This window comes from Salmo salar, chromosome 10 (genome assembly GCF_965601325.2).
Source record: "Salmo salar chromosome 10, fSalSal1, whole genome shotgun sequence".
NCBI classification, from domain to species: domain Eukaryota; kingdom Metazoa; phylum Chordata; class Actinopteri; order Salmoniformes; family Salmonidae; genus Salmo; species Salmo salar.
The window spans coordinates 57802501-57826775 of record NC_138300.1 but is presented as its reverse complement, the minus strand read 5'-3'; the positions used below and the strand labels follow the sequence as shown (position 1 = coordinate 57826775).

General features: G+C 41.5%; 1 protein-coding gene across 1 annotated transcript in view; it reads right to left on the bottom strand.

Annotated features, from left to right (window-relative positions):
- LOC106594307 (sushi, nidogen and EGF-like domain-containing protein 1) overlaps positions 1-24275 on the bottom strand; it is a 153874-nt gene that overhangs the window by 5252 nt on the left and 124347 nt on the right. The window contains exons 9-12 of the mRNA XM_045687965.2: positions 7098-7217; positions 6510-6626; positions 4209-4352; positions 2106-2279 (exon numbers count right to left, since the gene is read on the bottom strand). Coding sequence (XP_045543921.2) covers positions 2106-2279; positions 4209-4352; positions 6510-6626; positions 7098-7217 — 555 coding nt within the window. The remainder of the gene's footprint in view (positions 1-2105; positions 2280-4208; positions 4353-6509; positions 6627-7097; positions 7218-24275) is intronic.

Genomic DNA, 24275 nt, shown 5'->3' with positions numbered 1-24275 from the left:
AAAAGACTTGAGTTTCTGTATGTTATCACAATCACACCATGAGTAGTTAATCATGAGACATGCACCCCCGCCTTTCTTCTTCCCGGAGAGTTCTTTATTCCTGTCTGCACAATGAACTAAGAACCCAGCTGGCTGTATGGATGGGGACAGTATATCCAGAGAGAGCCATGATTCCGTTAAACAGAGTATATTACAGTCCCTGATGTCTCTGTGGGAGGAGATCCTCGCCCTGAGCTCGTCTACTTTATTATCCAGAGACTGAACATTTGCGAGTAATATACTCAGAAGCGGTGGATGTTGTGCCTGCATCCTGAGTCAGACTATAAGTCCACTCCGAATATCTCATCTCCGCCGGTGGCATCTTGGATCAGCCTCTGGGATAAGTTCAATTGCCCTGGGTAGGTACAAACAAAGGATCCAATTCGGGAAAATCGTATTCCTGGTCATAATGCGGTCCCATGTGGCTCAGTTGGTAGAGCATGGTGTTTGCAACGCCAGGGTTGTGAGTTCGATTCCCACGGGGGACCAGTACGGAGAAAAACATGTATGAATTGTATGCATTCACTACTGTAAGTCGCTCTGGATAAGAACGTCTGCTAAATGACTAAAATGTAATGTAAATGTAATGCTGGTGAGTTACTGTCGCTCTGATATCCAAAAGTTATTTCCGGCTGTATGTAATAACACAAAAAACTTTCTGGGCCAATAATGTAAGAAATAACACACACAAAAACAAAATACTGTAAAGTTGCTTAGGAGATAGAAGCAGAGGTGCCATGTCTGTCATGTCTTAGGAGTTGGAAGCAGAGCTGCCCTGTCTGTCATGTCTTAGGAGCTAGATGCAGAGCTGCCCTGTCTGTCATGTCTTAAGAGTTAGAAGCAGAGCTGCCCTGTCTGTCAGCACCATCTATGTATATAAAGTAGTGCACTATATAGGGAATAGGATGTATTTGGGACACACTTAAATTTCCCTCTAAAATATGATTGACAGTGAAACTGTCATAATTAAATCTGTCTTCCTCTGCCAATTATCCCATCGCGCACAGTTATCGCTAGTGTTATCAGAGAGAGTTATCACTAGAGTTATCACAGTTATCGCTAGTGTTATCAGAAAGAGTTATTACAGTTATCAGAAAGAGTTATTACAGTTATCGCTAGTGTTATGAGAGAGTTATCACAGTTATTGCTAGTGTTATCAGAGTTATAGCTAGTGTTATCAGAGAGTTATCACAGTTATCGCTAGTGTTATCAGAGAGAGTTATCACAGTTATCAGAGAATATTATCACAGTTATCACTAGTGTTATCAGAGAGTTATCAGAGTTATCGCTAGTGTTATCAGAGAGTTATCACAGTTATCGCTAGTGTTATCAGAGAGTTATCAGAGTTATCGCTAGTGCACGATGGGACAAGGACATCTGCCTTTACCATTCAGCTCTCTGCTGAGACCACCAAGTAACTTTTTATAAGCACCCGAATATTTCCATTTATTTATTTATTTATTTTACCCCATTTTCTCCCTACTTTCGTGGTATCCAATTGATTGTTACAGTCTTGTCTTAACGCTGCAACTCCTGTACGGACTCGGGAGAGGCAAAGGTCAAGAACCGTGCATCCTCTGAAACACAACCCTGCCAAGCCGCACTGCTTCTTGACACAATGCACACTGAACCCGGATGCCAGCCGCACCAATGTGTCGGAGGAAACACCGTACACCTGGCGACCGTGTCAGGGTGCATTGCGCCCGGCCAGCCACAGGAGTCGCTAGTGCGTGATGGGACAAGGCCATCCCTGCTGGCCAAACACTCCCCTAACCCGGACGACTTTGGGACAATTGTGCGCCGCCCCATGGGTCTCCCAGTCGCGGCCGGCTGCGCCAGAGCCTGGACTCGAACCCAGAATCTCTAGTGGCACAGCTAGCACTGTGATGCAGAGCCTTAGACCACTGAGCCACTCTGGAGGCTGAAACCCCCGAATAGTTACAGTAAAGACTAATGTAGAACCCATAAGACCAGACAGACAGACAGACAGACAGACAGACAGACAGACAGACAGACAGACAGACAGACGCTTGGGGCCAAGTCTTGGTGTGTTACTGCATACAGACCCTGGCAGACAGGGGGTTGGCTCCAGGCACCCTGACCCCCACAGATGCTCTGGGTGGCCCTGGGCATGGGGGTGTATCCTGGGTGGCAGACGTACAGAGCCATGGAGCCTGGCGACGTAGAGGAGAACTGGAGCTCTGCATGCTTCACCTGCAGGGGGGGACCACAGTCCAGATCTGGAAGACATAGAGATGTAACGGCACAGTTACAGCACAGTTACAACAACGGCACAGTTACAGCAACGACACAGTTACAGCAACGACACACAATAACAGTTACACAGCTACAATAGACACACAGTTACAACACAGTCCACAGCTACAATAGACACACAACAACAGCAACAAAGTCAAAACCCAGAATGAACTCTCAGAATGAAACAGTGGCAAGGTCAACCAATCACCGACTGAGACCTAAATAAGAGGACGGTCTACCCTCCACTATAATGACAGAGTCATGGTAACAGAGATGTGACCTACCCTCCACTATAATGAGTCATGGTAACAGAGATGTGACCTACCCTCCACTATAATGACAGAGTCATGGTAACAGATGTGACCTACCCTCCACTATAATGACAGAGTCATGGTAACAGAGATGTGACCTACCCTCCACTATAATGAGTCATGGTAACAGAGATGTGGTCTACCCTCCACTACAATGACAGAGTCATGGTAACAGAGATGTGGTCTACCCTCCACTACAATGACAGAGTCATGGTAACAGAGATGTGACCTACCCTCCACTATAATGAGTCATGGTAACAGAAATGGGACCTACCCTCCACTATAATGATGCATTGTAACAGAGATGTGAACTACCCTCCACTACAATGACAGAGTCATGGTAACAGAGATGTGGTCTACCCTCCACTATAATGAGTCATGGTAACAGAGATGTGCATTGATCTGTCCAGATTTAGCTGTGTCCTCTGCCCCATTCAGCAGAAATACTGTCATCAGTCATCAGGTTTTAATTAACAAGTCTTACTTTACATTACATACACGACCGTTCAAAAGTTTGCGGATCACTTAGAAATGTCCTTGTTTTTGATAGAAAAGCATTTTTTGTCCATTAAAATAACATCAAATTGATCAGAAATACAGTGTAGACATTGTTAATGTTGTTAATGACTATTGAAGCTGGAAACGGCAGATTTTTTATGGAATATCTACATAGGTGTACAGAGGCCCATTATCAGCAACCATCACTCCTGTGTTCCAATGGCACGTTGTGTTAGCTAATCCAAGTTTATCATTTTAAAAAGGCTAATTGATTGTTAGAAAACCCTTTTGTAATTATGTTAGCACAGCTGAAAACTGTTGTCCTGATTAAAGAAGCAATAAAACTGGTCTTCTTTAGACTAGTTGAGTATCTGGAGCATCAGCATTTGTGGGTTCGATTACAGTATCAAAATTGCCAGAAACAAAGGACTTTCTTCTGAAACTCGTCAGTTTATTCTTGTTCTGAGAAATGAAGGCTATTCCATGCGGAAAATTGCCAAATAACTGAAGATCTCGTACAACGCTGTGTACTACTCCCTTCACAGAAAAGCGCAAACTGGCTCTAACCAGAATAGAAAGAGGAGTGGGAGGCCCCGGTGCACAACTGAGCAAGAGGACAAGTACATTAGAGTGTCTAGTTTGAGAAACAGACGCCTCACAAGTCCTCAACTGGCAGCTTAATTAAATAGTCATTTACAACATTAACAATGTCTACACTGTATTTCTGATCAATTTGATGTTATTTTAATGGACAAAAAAAAAAGTGCTCTTCTTTAAAAAAACAAGGTCATTTCTAAGTGACCCCAAACTTTTGAACGGTAGTCTATGTAGTCTATGTGTCTTTGTCAACGCTTGAGATTATGGTATTATGATAGACAGCTGTTTAAATATCAGCTGAGGGAGTATCACCTCTTGACCCCATAGTCTCTACAGCCATGTGTGTGTGTGTGTGTGTGTGTGTGTGTGTGTGTGTGTGTGTGTGTGTGTGTGTGTGTGTGTGTGTGTGTGTGTGTGTGTGTGTGTGTGTGTGTGTGTGTGTGTGTGTGTGTGTGTGTGTGAGTGAGTGAGTGAGTGAGTGAGTGAGTGTGTGTGTGTGCTGACCTGCTGTGGGGTGTGCTGATCCCCTGCTGATGTCACAGTGTCTCCCGCTGAAGGCTCCGGAACATTCACACTTGTACTTCCCAATGTAGTGGAAACATGTTCCTCCGTTCAGACAGGGGCTGGAGGAGCACGGGTCTGGCCTCCCTGGGGACACACACACACACACACACACAGACGGACACAGACAGACACAGACGGACACAGACAGACACAGACAGACAGACAGACAGACAGACAGACAGACAGACAGACAGACAGACAGACAGACAGACAGACAGACAGACAGACAGACAGACAGACAGACAGACAGACAGACAGACAGACAGACAGACAGACAGACAGACAGACACACACACACACACAGACACAGACACGCACACACACACACACACCATTAGCATGAATTCCAGAAAGGCAGGATATGTAAGCGTGTGTGTGTGTGTGTACATGCAGGCTTATGTTTGAAGTTGGTTCATCTAATTAAACATTGAAGGGCTTCATCAACAGAAAGTGATTGTGAGCTGTGCTGAAACCAGTCACTGATTCATACTGTACAGGAGATGACTGATTCATACTGTACAGGGGATGACTGATTCATACTGTACAGGGGATGACTGATTCATACCGTACAGGGGATGACTGTTTCATACCGTACAGGGGATGACTGATTCATACTGTACAGGAGATGACTGATTCATACTGTACAGGGGATGACTGATTCATACTGTACAGGGGATGACTGATTCATACTGTACAGGGGATGACTGATTCATGCTGTACAGGGGATGACTGATTCATACTGTACAGGAGATGACTGATTCATACTGTACAGGGGATTCATACTGTACAGGGGATGACTGATTCATACTGTACAGGGGATGACTGATTCATACTGTACAGGGGATTTATACTGTACAGGGGATGACTGATTCATACTGTACGGGGGATGACTGATTCATACTGTACAGGAGATGACTAATTCATACTGTACAGGGGATTCATACTGTACAGGGGATCCATACTGTACAGGGGATGACTGATTCATACTGTACAGGGGATGACTGATTCATGCTGTACAGGGGATGACTGATTCATACTGTACAGGGAATGACTGATTCATACTGTACAGGGGATGACTGATTCATACTGTACAGGGGATGACTGATTCATGCTGTACAGGGGATGACTGATTCATACTGTACAGGGGATGACTGATTCATACTGTACAGGGGATGACTGATTCATACTGTACTGGGGATGACTGTTTCATACCGTACAGGGGATGACTGATTCAAACTGTACAGGGGATGACTGATTCATACTGTACAGGGGATGACTGTTTCATACCATACAGGGGATGACTGATTCATACTGTACAGGGGATGACTGATTCATACTGTACAGGGGATGACTGTTTCATACCGTACAGGGGATGACTGATTCATACTGTACAGGGGATTCATACTGTACAGGGGATGACTGATTCATACCGTACAGGGGATGACTGATTCATGCTGTACAGAGGATGACTTATTCATACTGTACAGGGGATGACTGATTCATGCCGTACAGGGGATGACTGATTCATACCGTACAGGGGATGACTGATTCATACTGTACAGGGGATGACTGATTCATACTGTACAGGGGATGACTGTTTCATACTGTACAGGGGATGAATGATTCATACTGTACAGGTGATGACTGATTCATACTGTACAGGGGATGACTGATTCATACAGGGGATGACTGATTCATACTGTACAGTGAATGACTGATTCATACTATACAGGGGATGACTGATTCATGCCGTACAGGGGATGACTGATTCATACTGTACAGGGGATGACTGTTTCATACTATACAGGGGATGACTGATTCTACTGTACAGGGGATGACTGATTCATACCGTACAGGGGATGACTGATTCATACCGTACAGGGGATGACTGATTCATACCGTACAGGGCATGACTGATTCATACTGTACAGGGGATGACTGATTCATACCGTACAGGGGATGACTGATTCATACTATACAGGGGATGACTGTTTCGTACTGTTCAGGGGATGACTGATTCATACTGTACAGGGATGTGGGACACAGTTAGAGGAAAGGAAACCCAAAGATAATGTCTTATGACTAAAAACATGAATACGAGCCCATTTTACATTAACCATAATGTGTGTGTGTATGTGTGTGTGTGTGCATGTATGAGAGAGAGAGCGAAAGAGAGAGAGTGAGAGATCGATATTGAGGGACAGAGAGAGAAAGAAAGAGAGAGGGAGACATAGAACTCACCCACTTCACAGTGTTTGCCAGTGAACCTGTATGGACAGACGCAGAGGAAGCTCCCTGTCTCCTCTTTACAGGAACCTCCGTTACGACACGGGCCAGAGGCACATGTGTTGAGTCTGACTGGGGGAGGAGAAAACATATTAACATCATTCAATCAGTGTTGAGGGAAATCATTGCAGAAGAAACCATATTCACAACACACGAAGGGCTTGTTATAAACCTTGTATAATGAAGCAATAAGGCACCTCGGGGGTTTGTGGTATATGGCCAATATACCACGGCTAATGAATGACACAACGCTGAGTGCCTGGATACAGCCCTTAGCCGTGGTATATTGGCCATATACCACAAACTCCTGAGGTGCCTTATTGCTATAATAAACTGGTTACCAATGTAATTAGAGCAGTAAAAATACATGTTTTGTCATACCGGTGGTATACGGTCCGATATACCACGGCTGTCAGCCAATCAGCATTCAGGGCATCGAACCACCCAGTTTATAAAAAATAATAATGGGTTCTTCAAGCCGGACCCTGATCCAGGCTAATTGTTTCCTATGTCTTATTTAGGTGAATGATAATGGCATACTACCTTTCTCACAATGCTTCCCTCTGTATCCATGCTTGCACTCGCAGGTGTAGCCTCCATCTCTCTCATAGCAGTGACCTCCGTTCAGACACGGAGACGAATCACAGACCGATCGCGGCTGTACTGGAAAACACACGCAACGACTTGACTGCGTTCCATCACACACACACACACACACACACACACACACACACACACACACACACACACACACACACACACACACACACACACACACACACACACACACACACACACACACACACACACACACACACACACACACACACACACACGGGGGGTAACCTGAGTGATGGGTTTTTCACTAATAACTCTGTTTTTCAATGTGTCTCCTGTGGATCTTTTTATTGTCTGGTCTGCCTTCTCCACCAAGCCGTTCGTGGAGAGGTGGTAAGGGGGGCGGAGGTGATACGACGAATACCATTGGTTGCCAGAAAGGCCTTGAACTCTGCACTCATAAAGATGGCTGTGTTGTCTGATACGACTGTATGGGGACGACCATGAGCACTGAACACTTCCCTGAGATGCTCAGTTGTTGTTGCTAAGTTTGCAGTGCGGACTGGGAAAACTTCAAGCCATTTGGAGCGAGCCTCCACAGCCAACAAGAACATCTTCCAAAGGAAAGGCCCTGTCTAGTCAATGTGAATGCGAGTCCAGGGTTTTCCAGGCCACTCCCAAGGGCTGATGGGAGCTTGTGCTGGAGCATTTCCTAGTATTACATGATTGGGCATGCTCTTCCACCGCTTTGTCCAATCCTGGACATGCTCTTCCACCACTTTGTCCAATCCTGGCCTGCTCTTCCTCCGCTTTGTCCAATCCTGGCCGGCTCTTCCTCCACTTTGTCCAATCCTGGCCGGCCCTTCCACCACTTTGTCCAATCCTGGCCGGCCCTTCTTCCACTTTGTCCAATCCTGGCCGGCCCTTCCACCACTTTGTCCAATCCTGGCCGGCCCTTTCTCCACTTTGTCCAATCCTGGACATGCTCTTCCTCCACTTTGTCCAATCCTGGACATGCTCTTCCTCCACTTTGTCCAATCCTGTACATGCTCTTCCTCTGCTTTGTCCAATCCTGGCCACCACTTATGCACTCTGGTTGTAGCTTTCATTCTGAATACACCTGGGTGGAAGAGTTCCTCCAGTAAAGGTGGCACCACTACTTGAAGCCCCCCAAAGCAGGATGCCGTCCTCCACCAAGAGTTGGTTTCTCCTTTTAAAATACGGTTGCAACTCTTTCGTAGGACAGTGGGCCAGCCATCTCTCCTTGACGATGTGGCTGACTTTGGAGAGAAGAGGGTCTCTTACAGTCCATTTCTTCAGTTGCCGATGGTCTATTGAAGCTCTTTGGAGCTGTTTCAATAAAGCACACCAGTTCAGGGGGACTTTTAGGGTCTTGGGCATGTCTGGGACTGGCAGCCTGCTGAGACCATCAGGGTTAGCAATGGAGGGGCCCAGTCTGTACTAGAACTCATATTCGTATTGCGCTAACATGAGGGCCCGTCTTTGCAGTCGCCCGGAGATATGGGTGTATTTTCTTCAGCTCACCCAGGGTGACAACAAGCAAGACGCAAAGTAATTACTACTCCATCTTCTGAGATAACACCATCCCAATCCCTTATTTTATTTTATTTCACCTTTATTTAACCAGGTAGGCCAGTTGAGAACAAGTTCTCATTTACAACTGTGACCTGGCCAAGATAAAGCAAAGCAGTTCGACACATACAACAACACAGAGTTACACATGGAATAAACAAACATACAGTAAATAAAAATGTATATATACAGTGTGTGCAAATGAGGTAAGATAAGGGAGGTAAGGCAATAAAATAGGCCATAGTTGCGAGCTAATTACGATATAGCAATTAAAAACTGGAGTGATAGATGTGCAGAAGATGAATGTGCAAGTAGAGATACTGGGGTGTAAAGGAGCAATATAAATAAATAAATACAGTATGGGGAGGCATCACTTGTGATGACGAGTGGGCGCTTTGGGTCATAATGCACAAGCAGTGCCGAGACGACAGCAAGTCCTTGGATATCTGGAAAGCTGTTTTCTGGGGTTTGTGCTGCTTCCATTTGTCTATAGCTTACAGGAGGAGATGCAGTGGGTCCAGGACAGAGGCCAAGTCAGGGAGAAAAAAGAAAGAAAGCGGCCACAGTAGTTTAACATCGCAAGGTAGGGCCCGTAAGCTCACTCACATCTTTGGTTCCTGGGGCCTCTTTGATTGTACAGGGGTTGAAGCCCATTGGCTGTGACTTTGTGCCCCAAGTTCTGTACTTCAGGAAAACACACTTGGATTCTTCAAGCAAAGCCCTGCGCTCACCCAGTCTTGATAGCACTGTTTCCTGGTGACACCGGGTGATAAGGATATCACTCAGTAGATGGTCTTCCTCAGTGATACCAGGTGATAAGGATATCACTCAGTAGATGGTCTTCCTCAGTGATACCAGGTGATAAGGATATCACTCAGTAGATGGTCTTCCTCAGTGACACCAGGTGATAAGGATATCACCCAGTAGATGGTCTTCCTCAGTGACACCAGGTGATAAGGATATCACCCAGTTGATGGTCTTCCTCAGTGACACCAGGTGATAAGGATATCACTCAGTAGATGGTCTTCCTGAGTGACACCGGTGATAAGGATATTATCCAGGTATACAGCAGTGTGCCTGCTAACAGATTCTGTTATTTGAAAGATCGCACAAGCAGAAGAGGCTTTAAATGAAAGATGTGTGTACTCAAACAGCCCCTTGTGGGTGTTTATTCTAGCCACTTTGCTGATATTTGTGAAACATGTCCAAGTTTGGAAAAGCATGTCCCACCAGATAGCTTTATGAATAGTCCCTCTATCCTTGGCAGTAAGTACTGGTCCAGCCTGGATGCTACATTGGCAGTTAGCTTGTAATCTCCACAAATCCGGATATTTCCATCAGGCTTCATTACCGGGACAATGGGGGCAGCACACTCAGAGTAAGTGATTGGTTCCAGTATTCCAGTGGTCTGGAGCCTGTCCAGCTCTGCCTGGACAATCTGTTGTAGTGCAAACGGCACTCTTTGCAGAAGCATGGTCAAACAGACCAGTCCACCTGAATTCACACTTCAGTCTCTTCTAGTTTTTCCAAGTTCATCTTTGAAAACATCTGCCTGTTTAGTGTGCTGGACAACATTACTGTCCTGAGACCTTCGTGATTGTTTTAGCACATCCGTCGGCAGTCCAGTTGTAATACTGCCATCAAATCTCTTCCCAGCAGATTGGGACCTTAACCTTGGACCATCAACATCTTCTGTTGTGTAGTTTGACCTTTGTACTGGACGTTGGCGCACCCTGCACTGGAATGTGCTCTTCTGTGTAAAACTTCAGCACTATAGCCGAGTGTTCTAGTTTCAACTGAGATGCTTTGGCTTTTAGGTCAGCAAAAGCATGTTCTCCCAAAACAGTACAGGAAGCCCCTGTTTCCACCTCGAACACGACTGGGGAGTTATCCAACTCCTGTAGTCCACAGGTAGCTTGGGGGTTTCTCTTTAATCACCGTTACATAGGCTGCGTCCTCGACAAACTCATCCGCTTCTTCCTCAGATTATTGTTATATTTTTTTATTGTTCACCTACGGGACTCTGTTAGCGGTGTCTAACAAGTGAGACTTAGCTTTTAGTGCTTTCTTCATGTTCTGTTTGCTCTCTGCACTACTCAACGCTGTGCGCATCTGGCACAGCTAACCTAGCTTTGCTTACTTCACTCACAAACTCGCTAGCTAGCTTTCGAAACTGTGACTCTTCCTCCACAACGTTGTCTCTAGGGTCTGCTAATCAGAAGGAGCTGTAACCACGAATCATCAGATTACTTTTGTTCTTGTGAGAATTTAGCTTTGTCCTCGTCGCCAAATATTCTAAACTTGATCAGACTCTAAGCTAGACACATGGACTCCCTCTCAAGGTAAATCTGAACTGCTTTATTTCCTGTTTTACAGAGTTAGTCTCCTCTACGGCTGCATTGGCAAATCCATGTAGAACTAACCCATCACTCATGTTACCACAGTCCCACTTAGTCAACATCAAAATAAATCCTATTTAAATTTCTCTCTCCCCAACAGGGAATGTGACTCTCTCACACACACACAGCGTGCCACCGCCTTGACACAAAATACACAAGTGTTTATCACTATGGTAACCAGGCTCTCGTGTACAGCAACACAAAATGCAGAGTCAAAGGGACAAATCCTTGGATTTGTACAGAAGAAGAAGGAGAAGAAGAAGAGGAAGAATAAGAAGTAGAGGAAGAAGTAGAGGAAGAAGAATAAGAAGAGGAAGAAGAAGAAGTAGAGGAAGAAGAAGAAGTGGTAGAGGAAGAAAAAGAAGTAGATGAAGATGTAGGGGAAAAAGAAGAAGTAGAAGAGGAAGAAGAAGAAGTAGAAGAATAAGAAGATGTAGAAGAGGAAGAAGAAGAAGAAGTAGAGGAAGAAGAAGAAGATGTAGGGGAAGAAGAAGAAGTAGAAGAGGAAGAAGAAGAAGAAGAGGAAGAAGAAGAAGAAGTAGAGGAAAAAGTAGAGGAAGAAGAAGAAGAAGAAGAAGAAGAAGAGGAAGAAGAAGAAGTAGAGGAAGAAGAAGAAGTGGTAGAGGAAGAAGAAGAAGAAGTAGAAGAAGAAGTAGAAGAAGAAGAAATAGAGGAAGAAGTAGAGGAAGAAGAAGAAGAAGAAGAGGAAGAAGAAGAAGTAGAAGAAGAAGAAGTAGAGGAAACAGTAGAGGAAGAAGAAGAGGAAGAAGAAGAAGTAGAAGAAGAAGTAGAAGTAGAAGTAGAGGAAGAAGAAGAAGAAGTAGAAGAAGAAGTAGAAGAAGAAGAAGTAGAGGAAAAAGTAGAGGAAGAAGAAGAAGAAGAAGAAGAAGAAGTAGAGGAAGAAGTAGAGGAAGAAGAAGAGGAAGAAGAAGAAGTAGAAGAAGAAGTAGAAGAAGAAGAAGAGGAAGAAGAAGAAGAAGTAGAGGAAGAAGAAGAAGTAGTAGAGGAAGAAGAAGAAGAAGTAGAGGAAGAAGAAGAAGTAGTAGAAGAAGAAGAAGAAGATGTAGAGGAAGAAGAAGATGATGTAGTGGAAGAAGAAGAAGTAGAAGGGGAAGAAGAAGAAGTAGAGGAAGAAGAAGAAGTAGTAGAGGAAGAAGAAGAAGAAGTAGAAGAAGAAGAAGAAGTAGAAGAAGAAGTCGTAGAGGAAGAAGAAGAAGAAGTAGAGGAAGAATAATTAAGTAGAGGAAGAAGAAGAATATGTAGGGGAAGAAGAAGAAGTAGAAGGGGAAGAAGAAGAAGAAGAAGAAGAAGAGGAAGAAGAAGAAGAAGTAGAAGAAGAAGTAGAAGAAGAAGTAGAGGAAGAAGTAGAAGGGGAAGAAGAAAAAGTAGTAGATGAAGAAGAATAAGTAGAGGAAGAAGAAGAAGAATTAGAGGAAGAAGAAGAAGAAGAGGAAGAAGAAGAAGTAGAGGAAGAAGAAGTAGAAGAAGAAGATGTAGGGGGAAAAGAAGAAGTAGAAGAAGAAGTAGAAGAGGAAGAAGAAGAAGTAGAAGAAGAAGTCGAGGAAGAAGAAGGAGTAGTAGAGGTAGAAGAAGAAGTAGTAGAGGAAGAAGAAGAAGAAGAAGTAGAGGAAGAAGAAGAAGAAGAAGAAGTAGTAGAGGAAGAAGAAGAAGTAGAAGAAGAAGTAGAGGAAGAAGAAGAAGAAGAGGAAGAAGAAGAAGTAGAGGAAAAAGAAGAAGAAGATGTATAGTAAGAAGAAGGAGAAGTGGTATAGGAAGAAGAAGGAGAAGAAGAAGATGTAGGGGAAAAGGAAGAAGAAGTAGAGGAAGAAGAAGAAGATGTAGGGGAAGAAGAAGAAGAAGTAGAGGAAGAAGAAGAAGATGTAGGGGAAGAAGAAGAAGCAGAAGAGGAAGAAGAAGAAGAAGAAGTAGAGGAAGAAGAAGAAGAAGTAGTGGAAGAAGAAGAAGAAGAGGAAGAAGAAGAAGTAGAGGAAAAAGAAGAAGTGGTAGAGGAAGAAGAAGAAGAAGAAGATGTAGGGGAAAAAGAAGAAGTAGAAGAGGAAGAAGAAGAAGTAGAAGAGGAAGAAGAAGAAGTAGAAGAATAAGTAGAGGAAGAAGAAGGAGTAGTAGAGGAAGAATAAGAAGTAGTAGCAGAAGAAGAAGAAGTAGAGGAAGAAGAAGAAGAAGAAGAAGTAGTAGAGGAAGAAGAAGAAGAATAAGTAGTAGAGGAAGAAGAAGAAGTAGAAGAGGTAGAAGAAGAAGCAGAAGAAGAAGTAGAGGAAGAAGAAGAAGAAGTAGAAGAAGAAGTAGAGGAAGAAGAAGAAGTAGTAGAGGAAGAAGAAGAAGTAGAAGAAGTAGTCGAGGAAGAAGAAGTAGAAAAAGAAGTAGAGAAAGAAGAAGAAGAAGGAGAAGTAGAGGAAGAAGAAGAAGAAGTAGAAGAAGTAGTAGAGGAAGAAGAAGAAGAAGAAGTAGAGGAAGAATAATTAAGTAGAGGAAGAAGAAGATGTAGGGGAAGAAGAAGAAGCAGAAGAGGAAGAAGAAGAAGTAGAAGAAGAAGTAGAGGAAGAAGAAGAAGAAGTAGAAGAAGAAGTAGAGGAAGAAGTAGAGGATGAAGAAAATGTAGTAGAGGAAGAAGAAGAAGTAGAAGAAGAAGTAGAGGAAGAAGAAGAAGAAGTAGAAGAAGAAGAAGTAGAGGAAGAAGTAGAGGAAGAAGAAGAAGAAGAAGAAGAGGAAGAAGAAGAAGTAGAAGAAGAAGAAATAGAGGAAGAAGAAGAGGAAGAAGAAGAGGAAGAAGAAGAAGGAGAAGAAGTAAAAGAAAGGTTAGAGGAAGAAGAAGAAGATGTAGAGGAATAAGAAGAAGAAGTAGAGGAAGAATAATTAAGTAGAGGAAGAAGAAGAAGATGTAGGGGAAGAAGAAGAAGTAGAAGGGGAAGAAGAAGAAGTAGAGGAAGAAGAAGAAGTAGTAGAGGAAGAAGAAGAAGAAGAAGAAGTAGAGGAAGAAGAAGTAGAAGAAGTAGAGGAAGAAGAAGAAGTAGAAGAAGAAGAAGAAGAAGTAGAAGAAGAAGTAGTAGAGGAAGAAGAAGACGAAGTAGAGGAAGAATAATTAAGTAGAGGAAGAAGAAGAAGATGTAGGGGAAGAAGAAGAAGTAGAAGGGGAAGAAGAAGAAGAAGAAGAAGTAGAAGTAGAGGAAGAAGAAGAAGAAGTAGAGGAAGAAGAAGAAGAAGTAGAGGAAGAAGAAGAGGAAGAAGAAGAAGTAGAGGAAGAAGAAGTAGAAGAAGAAGATGTAGGGGGAAAAGAAGAAGTAGAAGAGGAAGAAGAAGAAGTAGAAGAGGGGGAAGAAGAAGTAGAAGAAGAAGTAGAGGAAGAAGAAGGAGTAGTAGAGGTAGAAGAAGAAGAAGTAGTAGAGGAAGAAGAAGTAGAAGAAGAAGAAGTAGAGGAAGAAGAAGAAGTAGAGGAAGAAGAAGAAGAAGAAGTAGAGGAAGAAGAAGAAGTGGTAGAGGAAGAAGAAGAAGAAGGAGAAGAAGTAGAAGAAGTAGAGGAAGGAGAAGGAGTAGTAGAGGTAGAAGAAGAAGCAGAAGAGGAAGAAGAAGAAGATGTAGGGGAAGAAGAAGAAGCAGAAGAGGCAGAAGACGAAGAAGAAGAAGAAGTAGAAGAAGTAGAGGAAGAAGAAGGAGTAGTAGAGGTAGAAGAAGAAGTAGTAGAGGAAGATGAAGAAGAAGAAGAAGAAGTAGAGGAAGAAGAAGAAGAAGTAGTAGAGGAAGAAGAAGAAGTAGAAGAGGAAGTAGAGGAAGAAGAAGAAGTAGAGGAAGAAGAAGAAGAAGAAGTAGAGTAAGAAGAAGAAGTGGTAGAGGAAGAAGAAGAAGAAGAAGATGTAGGGGAAAAAGAAGAAGAAGTAGAGGAAGAAGAAGAAGATGTAGGGGAAGAAGAAGAAGAAGTAGAGGAAGAAGAAGAAGATGTAGGAGAAGAAGAAGAAGCAGAAGAGGAAGAAGAAGAGGAAGAAGAAGAAGTAGAGGAAGAACAAGTAGAAGAAGAAGATGTAGGGGGAAAAGAAGAAGTAGAAGAGGAAGAAGAAGAAGTAGAAGAGGGGGAAGAAGAAGTAGAAGAAGAAGTAGAGGAAGAAGAAGGAGTAGTAGAGGTAGAAGAAGAAGAAGTAGTAGTAGAGGAAGAAGAAGTAGAAGAAGAAGAAGTAGAGGAAGAACAAGAAGTAGAGGAAGAAGAAGAAGAAGTAGAGTAAGAAGAAGAAGTGGTAGAGGAAGAAGAAGAAGAAGGAGAAGAAGTAGAAGAAGTAGAGGAAGAAGAAGGAGTAGTAGAGGTAGAAGAAGAAGCAGAAGAGGAAGAAGAAGAAGATGTAGGGGAAGAAGAAGAAGAAGAAGAGGTAGAAGAAGTAGAGGAAGAAGAAGAAGAAGTAGAAGAAATAGAGGAAGAAGATGAAGTAGTAGAGGAAGAAGAAGAAGAAGCAGAGGATCAAGAAGAAGATGTAGGGGAAGAAGAAGAAGTAGAAGAGGAAGAAGAAGAAGAAGTAGAGGAAGAAGAATAAGTAGAGGAAGAAGAAGAAGAATTAGAGGAAGAAGAAGAAGAAGAGGAAGAAGAAGAAGTAGAGGAAGAAGAAGTAGAAGAAGAAGATGTATGGGGAAAAGAAGAAGTAGAAGAAGAAGTAGAAGAGGAAGAAGAAGAAGTAGAAGAAGAAGTCGAGGAAGAAGAAGGAGTAGTAGAGGTAGAAGAAGAAGTAGTAGAGGAAGAAGAAGAAGTAGAGGAAGAAGAAGAAGAAGAAGAAGTAGTAGAGGAAGAAGAAGAAGTAGAAGAAGAAGTAGAGGAAGAAGAAGAAGAAGAGGAAGAAGAAGAAGTAGAGGAAAAAGAAGAAGAAGATGTATAGTAAGAAGAAGAAGTAGTGGTATAGGAAGAAGAAGGAGAAGAAGAAGATGTAGGGGAAAAGGAAGAAGAAGTAGAGGAAGAAGAAGAAGATGTAGGGGAAGAAGAAGAAGAAGTAGAGGAAGAAGAAGAAGATGTAGGGGAAGTAGAAGAAGCAGAAGAGGAAGAAGAAGAAGAAGAAGTAGAGGAAGAAGAAGAAGAAGTAGTGGAAGAAGAAGAAGAAGAGGAAGAAGAAGAAGTAGAGGAAAAAGAAGAAGTGGTAGAGGAAGAAGAAGAAGAAGAAGATGTAGGGGAAAAAGAAGAAGTAGAAGAGGAAGAAGAAGAAGTAGAAGAGGAAGAAGAAGAAGTAGAAGAATAAGTAGAGGAAGAAGAAGGAGTAGTAGAGGAAGAAGAAGAAGTAGTAGCAGAAGAAGAAGAAGTAGAGGAAGAAGAAGAAGAAGAAGAAGTAGTAGAGGAAGAAGAAGAAGAAGAAGAAGTAGAGGAAGAAGAAGAAGTAGAAGAGGTAGAAGAAGAAGCAGAAGAAGAAGTAGAGGAAGAAGAAGAAGAAGTAGAAGAAGAAGTAGAGGAAGAAGAAGAAGTAGTAGAGGAAGAAGAAGAAGTAGAAGAAGTAGTAGAGGAAGAAGAAGTAGAAAAAGAAGTAGAGGAAGAAGAAGAAGGAGAAGTAGAGGAAGAAGAAGAAGAAGTAGAAGAAGTAGTAGAGGAAGAAGAAGTAGTAGAGGAAGAAGAAGAAGAAGAAGTAGAGGAAGAATAATTAAGTAGAGGAAGAAGAAGATGTAGGGGAAGAAGAAGAAGCAGAAGAGGAAGAAGAAGAAGTAGAAGAAGAAGTAGAGGAAGAAGAAGAAGAAGTAGAAGAAGAAGTAGAGGAAGAAGTAGAGGATGAAGAAAATGTAGTAGAGGAAGAAGAAGAAGTAGAAGAAGAAGTAGAGGAAGAAGAAGAAGAAGTAGAAGAAGAAGAAGTAGAGGAAGAAGTAGAGGAAGAAGAAGAAGAAGAAGAAGAGGAAGAAGAAGAAGAAGTAGAGGAAGAAGAAGAAGTAGTAGAAGAAGAAGAAGAAGATGTAGAGGAAGAAGAAGATGATGTAGTGGAAGAAGAAGAAGTAGAAGGGGAAGAAGAAGAAGTAGAGGAAGAAGAAGAAGTAGTAGAGGAAGAAGAAGAAGAAGTAGAGGAAGAAGAAGAAGTAGTAGAAGAAGAAGAAGAAGATGTAGAGGAAGAAGAAGATGATGTAGTGGAAGAAGAAGAAGTAGAAGGGGAAGAAGAAGAAGTAGAGGAAGAAGAAGAAGTAGTAGAGGAAGAAGAAGAAGAAGTAGAAGAAGAAGAAGAAGTAGAAGAAGAAGTCGTAGAGGAAGAAGAAGAAGAAGTAGAGGAAGAATAATTAAGTAGAGGAAGAAGAAGAATATGTAGGGGAAGAAGAAGAAGTAGAAGGGGAAGAAGAAGAAGAAGAAGAAGAAGAGGAAGAAGAAGAAGAAGTAGAAGAAGAAGTAGAAGAAGAAGTAGAGGAAGAAGTAGAGGAAGAAGAAAAAGTAGTAGATGAAGAAGAATAAGTAGAGGAAGAAGAAGAAGAATTAGAGGAAGAAGAAGAAGAAGAGGAAGAAGAAGAAGTAGAGGAAGAAGAAGTAGAAGAAGAAGATGTAGGGGGAAAAGAAGAAGTAGAAGAAGAAGTAGAAGAGGAAGAAGAAGTAGAAGAAGAAGTCGAGGAAGAAGAAGGAGTAGTAGAGGTAGAAGAAGAAGTAGTAGAGGAAGAAAAAGAAGTAGAAGAAGAAGTAGAGGAAGAAGAAGAAGAAGAGGAAGAAGAAGAAGTAGAGGAAAAAGAAGAAGAAGATGTATAGTAAGAAGAAGAAGAAGTGGTATAGGAAGAAGAAGGAGAAGAAGAAGATGTAGGGGAAAAGGAAGAAGAAGTAGAGGAAGAAGAAGAAGATGTAGGGGAAGAAGAAGAAGAAGTAGAGGAAGAAGAAGAAGATGTAGGGGAAGAAGAAGAAGCAGAAGAGGAAGAAGAAGAAGAAGAAGTAGAGGAAGAAGAAGAAGAAGTAGTGGAAGAAGAAGAAGAAGAGGAAGAAGAAGAAGTAGAGGAAAAAGAAGTGGTAGAGGAAGAAGAAGAAGAAGAAGATGTAGGGGAAAAAGAAGAAGTAGAAGAGGAAGAAGAAGAAGTAGAAGAGGAAGAAGAAGAAGTAGAAGAATAAGTAGAGGAAGAAGAAGGAGTAGTAGAGGAAGAATAAGAAGTAGTAGCAGAAGAAGAAGAAGTAGAGGAAGAAGAAGAAGAAGAAGAAGTAGTAGAGGAAGAAGAAGAAGAATAAGTAGTAGAGGAAGAAGAAGAAGTAGAAGAGGTAGAAGAAGAAGCAGAAGAAGAAGTAGAGGAAGAAGAAGAAGAAGTAGAAGAAGAAGTAGAGGAAGAAGAAGAAGTAGTAGAGGAAGAAGAAGAAGTAGAAGAAGTAGTCGAGGAAGAAGAAGTAGAAAAAGAAGTAGAGAAAGAAGAAGAAGAAGGAGAAGTAGAGGAAGAAGAAGAAGAAGTAGAAGAAGTAGTAGAGGAAGAAGAAGAAGAAGAAGTAGAGGAAGAATAATTAAGTAGAGGAAGAAGAAGATGTAGGGGAAGAAGAAGAAGCAGAAGAGGAAGAAGAAGAAGTAGAAGAAGAAGTAGAGGAAGAAGAAGAAGAAGTAGAAGAAGAAGTAGAGGAAGAAGTAGAGGATGAAGAAAATGTAGTAGAGGAAGAAGAAGAAGTAGAAGAAGAAGTAGAGGAAGAAGAAGAAGAAGTAGAAGAAGAAGAAGTAGAGGAAGAAGTAGAGGAAGAAGAAGAAGAAGAAGAAGAGGAAGAAGAAGAAGTAGAAGAAGAAGAAATAGAGGAAGAAGAAGAGGAAGAAGAAGAGGAAGAAGAAGAAGGAGAAGAAAAAAAGAAAGGTTAGAGGAAGAAGAAGAAGATGTAGAGGAATAAGAAGAAGAAGTAGAGGAAGAATAATTAAGTAGAGGAAGAAGAAGAAGATGTAGGGGAAGAAGAAGAAGTAGAAGGGGAAGAAGAAGAAGTAGAGGAAGAAGAAGAAGTAGTAGAGGAAGAAGAAGAAGAAGAAGAAGTAGAGGAAGAAGAAGTAGAAGAAGAAGTAGAGGAAGAAGAAGAAGTAGAAGAAGAAGAAGAAGAAGTAGAAGAAGAAGTAGTAGAGGAAGAAGAAGAAGAAGTAGAGGAAGAATAATTAAGTAGAGGAAGAAGAAGAAGATGTAGGGGAAGAAGAAGAAGTAGAAGGGGAAGAAGAAGAAGAAGAAGAAGAAGTAGAGGAAGAAGAAGAAGAAGTAGAGGAAGAAGAAGAAGAAGTAGAGGAAGAAGAAGAGGAAGAAGAAGAAGTAGAGGAAGAAGAAGTAGAAGAAGAAGATGTAGGGGGAAAAGAAGAAGTAGAAGAGGAAGAAGAAGAAGTAGAAGTGGGGGAAGAAGAAGTAGAAGAAGAAGTAGAGGAAGAAGAAGGAGTAGTAGAGGTAGAAGAAGAAGAAGTAGTAGAGGAAGAAGAAGTAGAAGAAGAAGAAGTAGAGGAAGAAGAAGAAGTAGAGGAAGAAGAAGAAGAAGAAGTAGAGTAAGAAGAAGAAGTGGTAGAGGAAGAAGAAGAATAAGGAGAAGAAGTAGAAGAAGTAGAGGAAGGAGAAGGAGTAGTAGAGGTAGAAGAAGAAGCAGAAGAGGAAGAAGAAGAAGATGTAGGGGAAGAAGAAGAAGCAGAAGAGGAAGAAGAAGAAGAAGAAGAAGAAGAAGAAGTAGAAGAAGTAGAGGAAGAAGAAGGAGTAGTAGAGGTAGAAGAAGTAGTAGAGGAAGATGAAGAAGAAGAAGAAGAAGAAGTAGAGGAAGAAGAAGAAGAAGTAGTAGAGGAAGAAGAAGAAGTAGAAGAAGAAGTAGAGGAAGAAGAAGAAGTAGAGGAAGAAGAAGAAGAAGAAGTAGAGTAAGAAGAAGAAGTGGTAGAGGAAGAAGAAGAAGAAGATGTAGGGGAAAAAGAAGAAGAAGTAGAGGAAGAAGAAGAAGATGTAGGGGAAGAAGAAGAAGAAGTAGAGGAAGAAGAAGAAGATGTAGGAGAAGAAGAGAAGCAGAAGAGGAAGACGAAGAGGAAGAAGAAGAAGTAGAGGAAGAACAAGTAGAAGAAGAAGATGTAGGGGGAAAAGAAGAAGTAGAAGAGGAAGAAAAAGAAGTAGAAGAGGGGGAAGAAGAAGTAGAAGAAGAAGTAGAGGAAGAAGAAGGAGTAGTAGAGGTAGAAGAAGAAGAAGTAGTAGAGAAGAAGAAGGAAGAAGTAGAGGAAGAAGAAGAGGAAGAAGAAGAAGAAGAAGTAGAGTAGAAGAAGAAGTAGAGGAAGAAGAAGAGGAAGAAGAAGAAGTAGAGGAAGAAGAAGAGAGTAAGGAGAAGAAGAAGGAGAGGAATAAGAAGAAGAGTAGAGGAAGAAGAAGAAGCAGTAGAGGAAGAAGAAGAAGAAGATAGAGGAAGAAGAAGAAGATGTAGAGGAAGAAAAGAAGTAGAGGAAGAAGAATAAGTAGAGGAAGAAGAAGAAGATGTAGGGAAGAAGAAGAAGTAGGAAGAAGAGAAGTAGAAGAGAAGAAGAGTAGAGGAAGAAGAAGAAGTAGAAGAAGAAGAAGAAGTAGAAGAAGAAGTAGAGAGGAAGAAGTAGAGAAGAAGAAGAAGTAGAAGAAGAAGAAGAGGAAGAAGAAGAAGAAGTAGAGGAAGAAGAAGAAGTAGAGGAAGAAGAGGAAGAAGTAGAGGAAGAAGAAGAGGAAGAAGAAGAAGTAGAAGAAGAAGTAGAGAGAAGAAGTAGCGGAAGAAGAGGTAGAAGAAGAAGTAGAGGAAGAAGAAGTAGAAGAAGAAGATGTAGGGGGAAAAGAAGAAGTAGAAGAGGAAGAAGAAGAAGTAGAAGAGGAAGAAGAAGAAGAGGAGTAGAGGAAGAAGAAGAAGAAGTAGAGGAAGAAGAAGAGAGTAGAGGAAGAAGAAGAAGTAGTAGAGAAGAAGAGAAGAAGAAGTAGAAGAAGAAGTAGAGGAAGAAGAAGAAGAAGAAGTAGAAGAAGAGGAAGTAGAAGAAGAAGTAGAAGAAGAAGTAGAAGAAGAAGAAGAAGAAGAAGTAGAAGAAGAAGTAGAGGAAGAAGAAGAAGAAGTAGAGGAAGAAGAAGAAGTAGAGAAGAAGAAGGAGAGGAAGAAGAAGAAGTAGAAGAGGAAGAAGAAGAAGTAGAAGAAGAAGTAGAGGAAGAAGAAGAAGAAGTAGGGAAGAATAAGTAAGTAGAGGAAGAAGAAGAAGTAAGAAGAAGAAGTAGAGGAAGAAGAAGAAGAAGAAGTAGAGGAAGAAGAAGAAGATAGAAGAAGAAGTAGAGGAAGTAGAGAAGAAGAAGAAGTAGAAGAAGAGAGAAGATAGAAGAAGAAGTAGGGAAGAAGAAGAAGTAGAGGAAGAAGTGAAGAAGTAGAGTAAGAAGAAGAAGTGGTAGAGGAAGAAGAAGAAGATGTAGGGGGAAAAAAAGAAGAAGTAGAGGAAGAAGAAGAAGATGTAGGGGAAGAAGAAGAAGAAGTAGAGGAAGAAGAAGAAGATGTAGGAGAAGAAGAAGAAGCAGAAGAGGAAGAAGAAGAAGAAGTAGAGGAAGAAGAAGAAGAAGAAGTAGTGGAAGAAGAAGAAGAAGAGGAAGAAGAAGAAGTAGAGGAAGAAGAAGAAGTGGTAGAGGAAGAAGAAGAAGAAGATGTAGGGGAAAAAGAAGAAGTAGAAGAGGAAGAAGAAGAAGAAGTAGAAGAAGAAGAAGTAGAGGAAGAAGTAGAGGAAGAAGAAGAAGAAGTAGAAGAAGAAGAAGTAGAGGAAGAAGTAGAGGAAGAAGAAGAAGAAGAAGAAGAAGAAGAGGAAGATGAAGAAGTAGTAGAGGAAGAAGAAGAAGAAGTAGAGGAAGAAGAATAAGTAGAGGAAGAAGAAGATGTAGCGGAAGAAGAAGAAGTAGAAGAGGAAGAAGAAGAAGTAGAAGAAGAAGTAGAGGAAGAAGAAGAAGAAGTAGAAGAAGAAGAAGTAGAGGAAGAAGTAGAGGAAGAAGAAAAACTAGTAGAGGAAGAAGAAGAAGTAGAAGAAGAAGTAGAGAAAGAAGAAGGAGTAGTACAGGAAGAAGAAGTAGTAGAAGGAGAAGAAGAAGAAGAAGAAGTAGAGGAAGAAGAAGAAGACGAAGAAGTAGTAGAGGAAGAAGAAGAAGTAGAGGAAGAAGAAGAAGACGAAGAAGTAGTAGAGGAAGAAGAAGAAGTAGAAGAAGAAGAAGAAGTAGAGGAAGAAGAAGAAGTAGAAGAGGTAGAAGAAGAAGTAGAAGAAGAAGTAGAGGAAGAAGAAGAATAAGTAGAAGAAGTAGAGGGAGAAGAAGAAGTAGTAGAGGAAGAAGAAGTAGAAGAAGTGTTAGAGAAGAAGAAGAGGATAAGAGGTAGAAGAAGTAGAGGAAGAAGAAGAAGAAGTAGAAGAAATAGAGGAAGAGATGAAGTAGTAGAGGAAGAAGAAGAAGAAGAAGAGGATCAAGAAGAAGATGTAGGGGAAGAAGAAGAAGTAGAAGAGGAAGAAGAAGAAGAAGTAGAGGAAGAAGAATAAGTAGAACAAGTAGTAGAGGAAGAAGAAGAAGAAGTAGAAGAAGAAGAAGTAGAGGAAGAAGTAGAGGAAGAAGAAGAAGAAGTAGAAGAAGAAGAAGTAGAGGAAGAAGTAGAGGAAGAAGAAGAAGAAGAAGAAGAAGAAGAAGAAGAAGAGGAGATGAAGAAGAGTAGAGGAGAAGAAGAAGAAGTAGAGGAAGAAGAATAAGTAGAGGAAGAAGAAGAGTAGCGGAAGAAGAAGAAGTAGAAGAAGAAGAAGAAGTAGAAGAAGAAGTAGAGGAGAAGAAGAAGAAGTAGAAGAAGAAGTAGAGGAAGAAGTAGAGGAAGAAGAAAAAAGTAGAGGAAGAAGAAGAAGTAGAGAGAAGAAGAAGAGAGAAGAAGAAGAAGAAGTAGAAGAAGAAGTAGAAGAAGAAGTAGAGGAAGAAGAAGTAGAAGAAGAAGAAGAAGAAGTAGAGGAAGAAGAAGAAGAAGTAGAGGAGGAAGAAGAAGAGAGTAGGAAGAAGAAGAAGTGTAGAGGAAGAGAAGAGAGAGGGAAGAAGAAGAAGTAGAAGGAGTAGAAGAAGAAGTAGAGGAAGAAGAAGAAGGTAGTAGAAGAAGAAGAAGAAGAAGTAGAAGAAGAAGTAGAGGAAGAAGAAGAAGAAGTAGAGGAAGAAGAAGTAGAGGAAGAAGTAGAGGAAGAAGGGGAAGAAGAAGAAGTAGAAGGGGAAGAAGAGGAAGATGAAGAAGAAGTAGAGGAAGAAGAAGAAGATAGAAGAAGAAGAAGAAGAAGAAGTAGAGGAAGAAGAAAGATGTAGAGGAAGAAGAAGAAGAGTAGAAGAAGAAGAAGAAGAAGTAGAGGAAGAAGAAGAAGAAGTAGAAGAAGAAGTAGAAGAAGAAGTAGAGGAAGAAGTAAGAAGAAGAAGAAGAAGAAGTAGAAGAAGAAGTAGAGGAAGAAGAAGAAGAAGTAGAAGAAGAAGTAGAGGAAGAAGAAGAAGAAGTAGAGAAGAAGAAGAAGTAGAGGAAGAAGAAGAAGAAGAAGAAGAGAGGAAGAAGAAGTAGAAGAAGAAGTAGAGGAAGAAGAAGAAGTAGAAGAAGAAGAAGAAGTAGAGGAAGAAGAAGTAGAGAAGAAGAAGAAGTAGGGGAAGAAGAAGAAGTAGAGGAAGAAGAAGAAGTAGAAGAAGAAGAAGAAGAAGTAGAGGAAGAAGAAGAAGAAGAGGAGAAGAAGAAGAAGTAGAGGAAGAAGAAGAAGAAGTAGAAGAAGAAGAAGAAGAAGAAGAAGAAGAAGTAGAGGAAGAAGAAGAAGAAGTAGAGGAAGAAGAAGAAGTAGAGGAAGAAGAAGAAGTAGAGGAAGAAGAAGAAGTAGTAGAGGAAGAAGAAGAAGAAGTAGAGGAAGAAGAAGAAGAGAGAAGAAGAAGAAGAAGTAGAGAGAAGAAGAAGTAAGAAGAAGTAGAGGAAGAAAAGAAGATAGGAAGAAGAAGAAGTAGAGGAAGAAGAAGAAGAAGAAGTGAGGAAGAAGAAGAAGAGTAGAGAAGAAGAAGAAGAAGAAGAGAAGAAAAGTAGGGGAAGAAGAAGTAGAAGAGGAAGAAGAAGAAGTAGAGGAAGAAGAAGGAGAAGAAGAAGAAGTAGAGGGAAGAAGAAGAAGTAGTAGAGGAAGAAGAAGTAGAAGAGAAGAGGGGGAAGAAGAAGTAGAAGAAGAAGTAGAGGAAGAAGAGGGTAGAAGGAGAAGAAGAAGAAGAAGAGTGAAGAAGAAGTAGAAGAAGAAGAAGTAAGAAGAAGAAGAAGAAGAGGAAG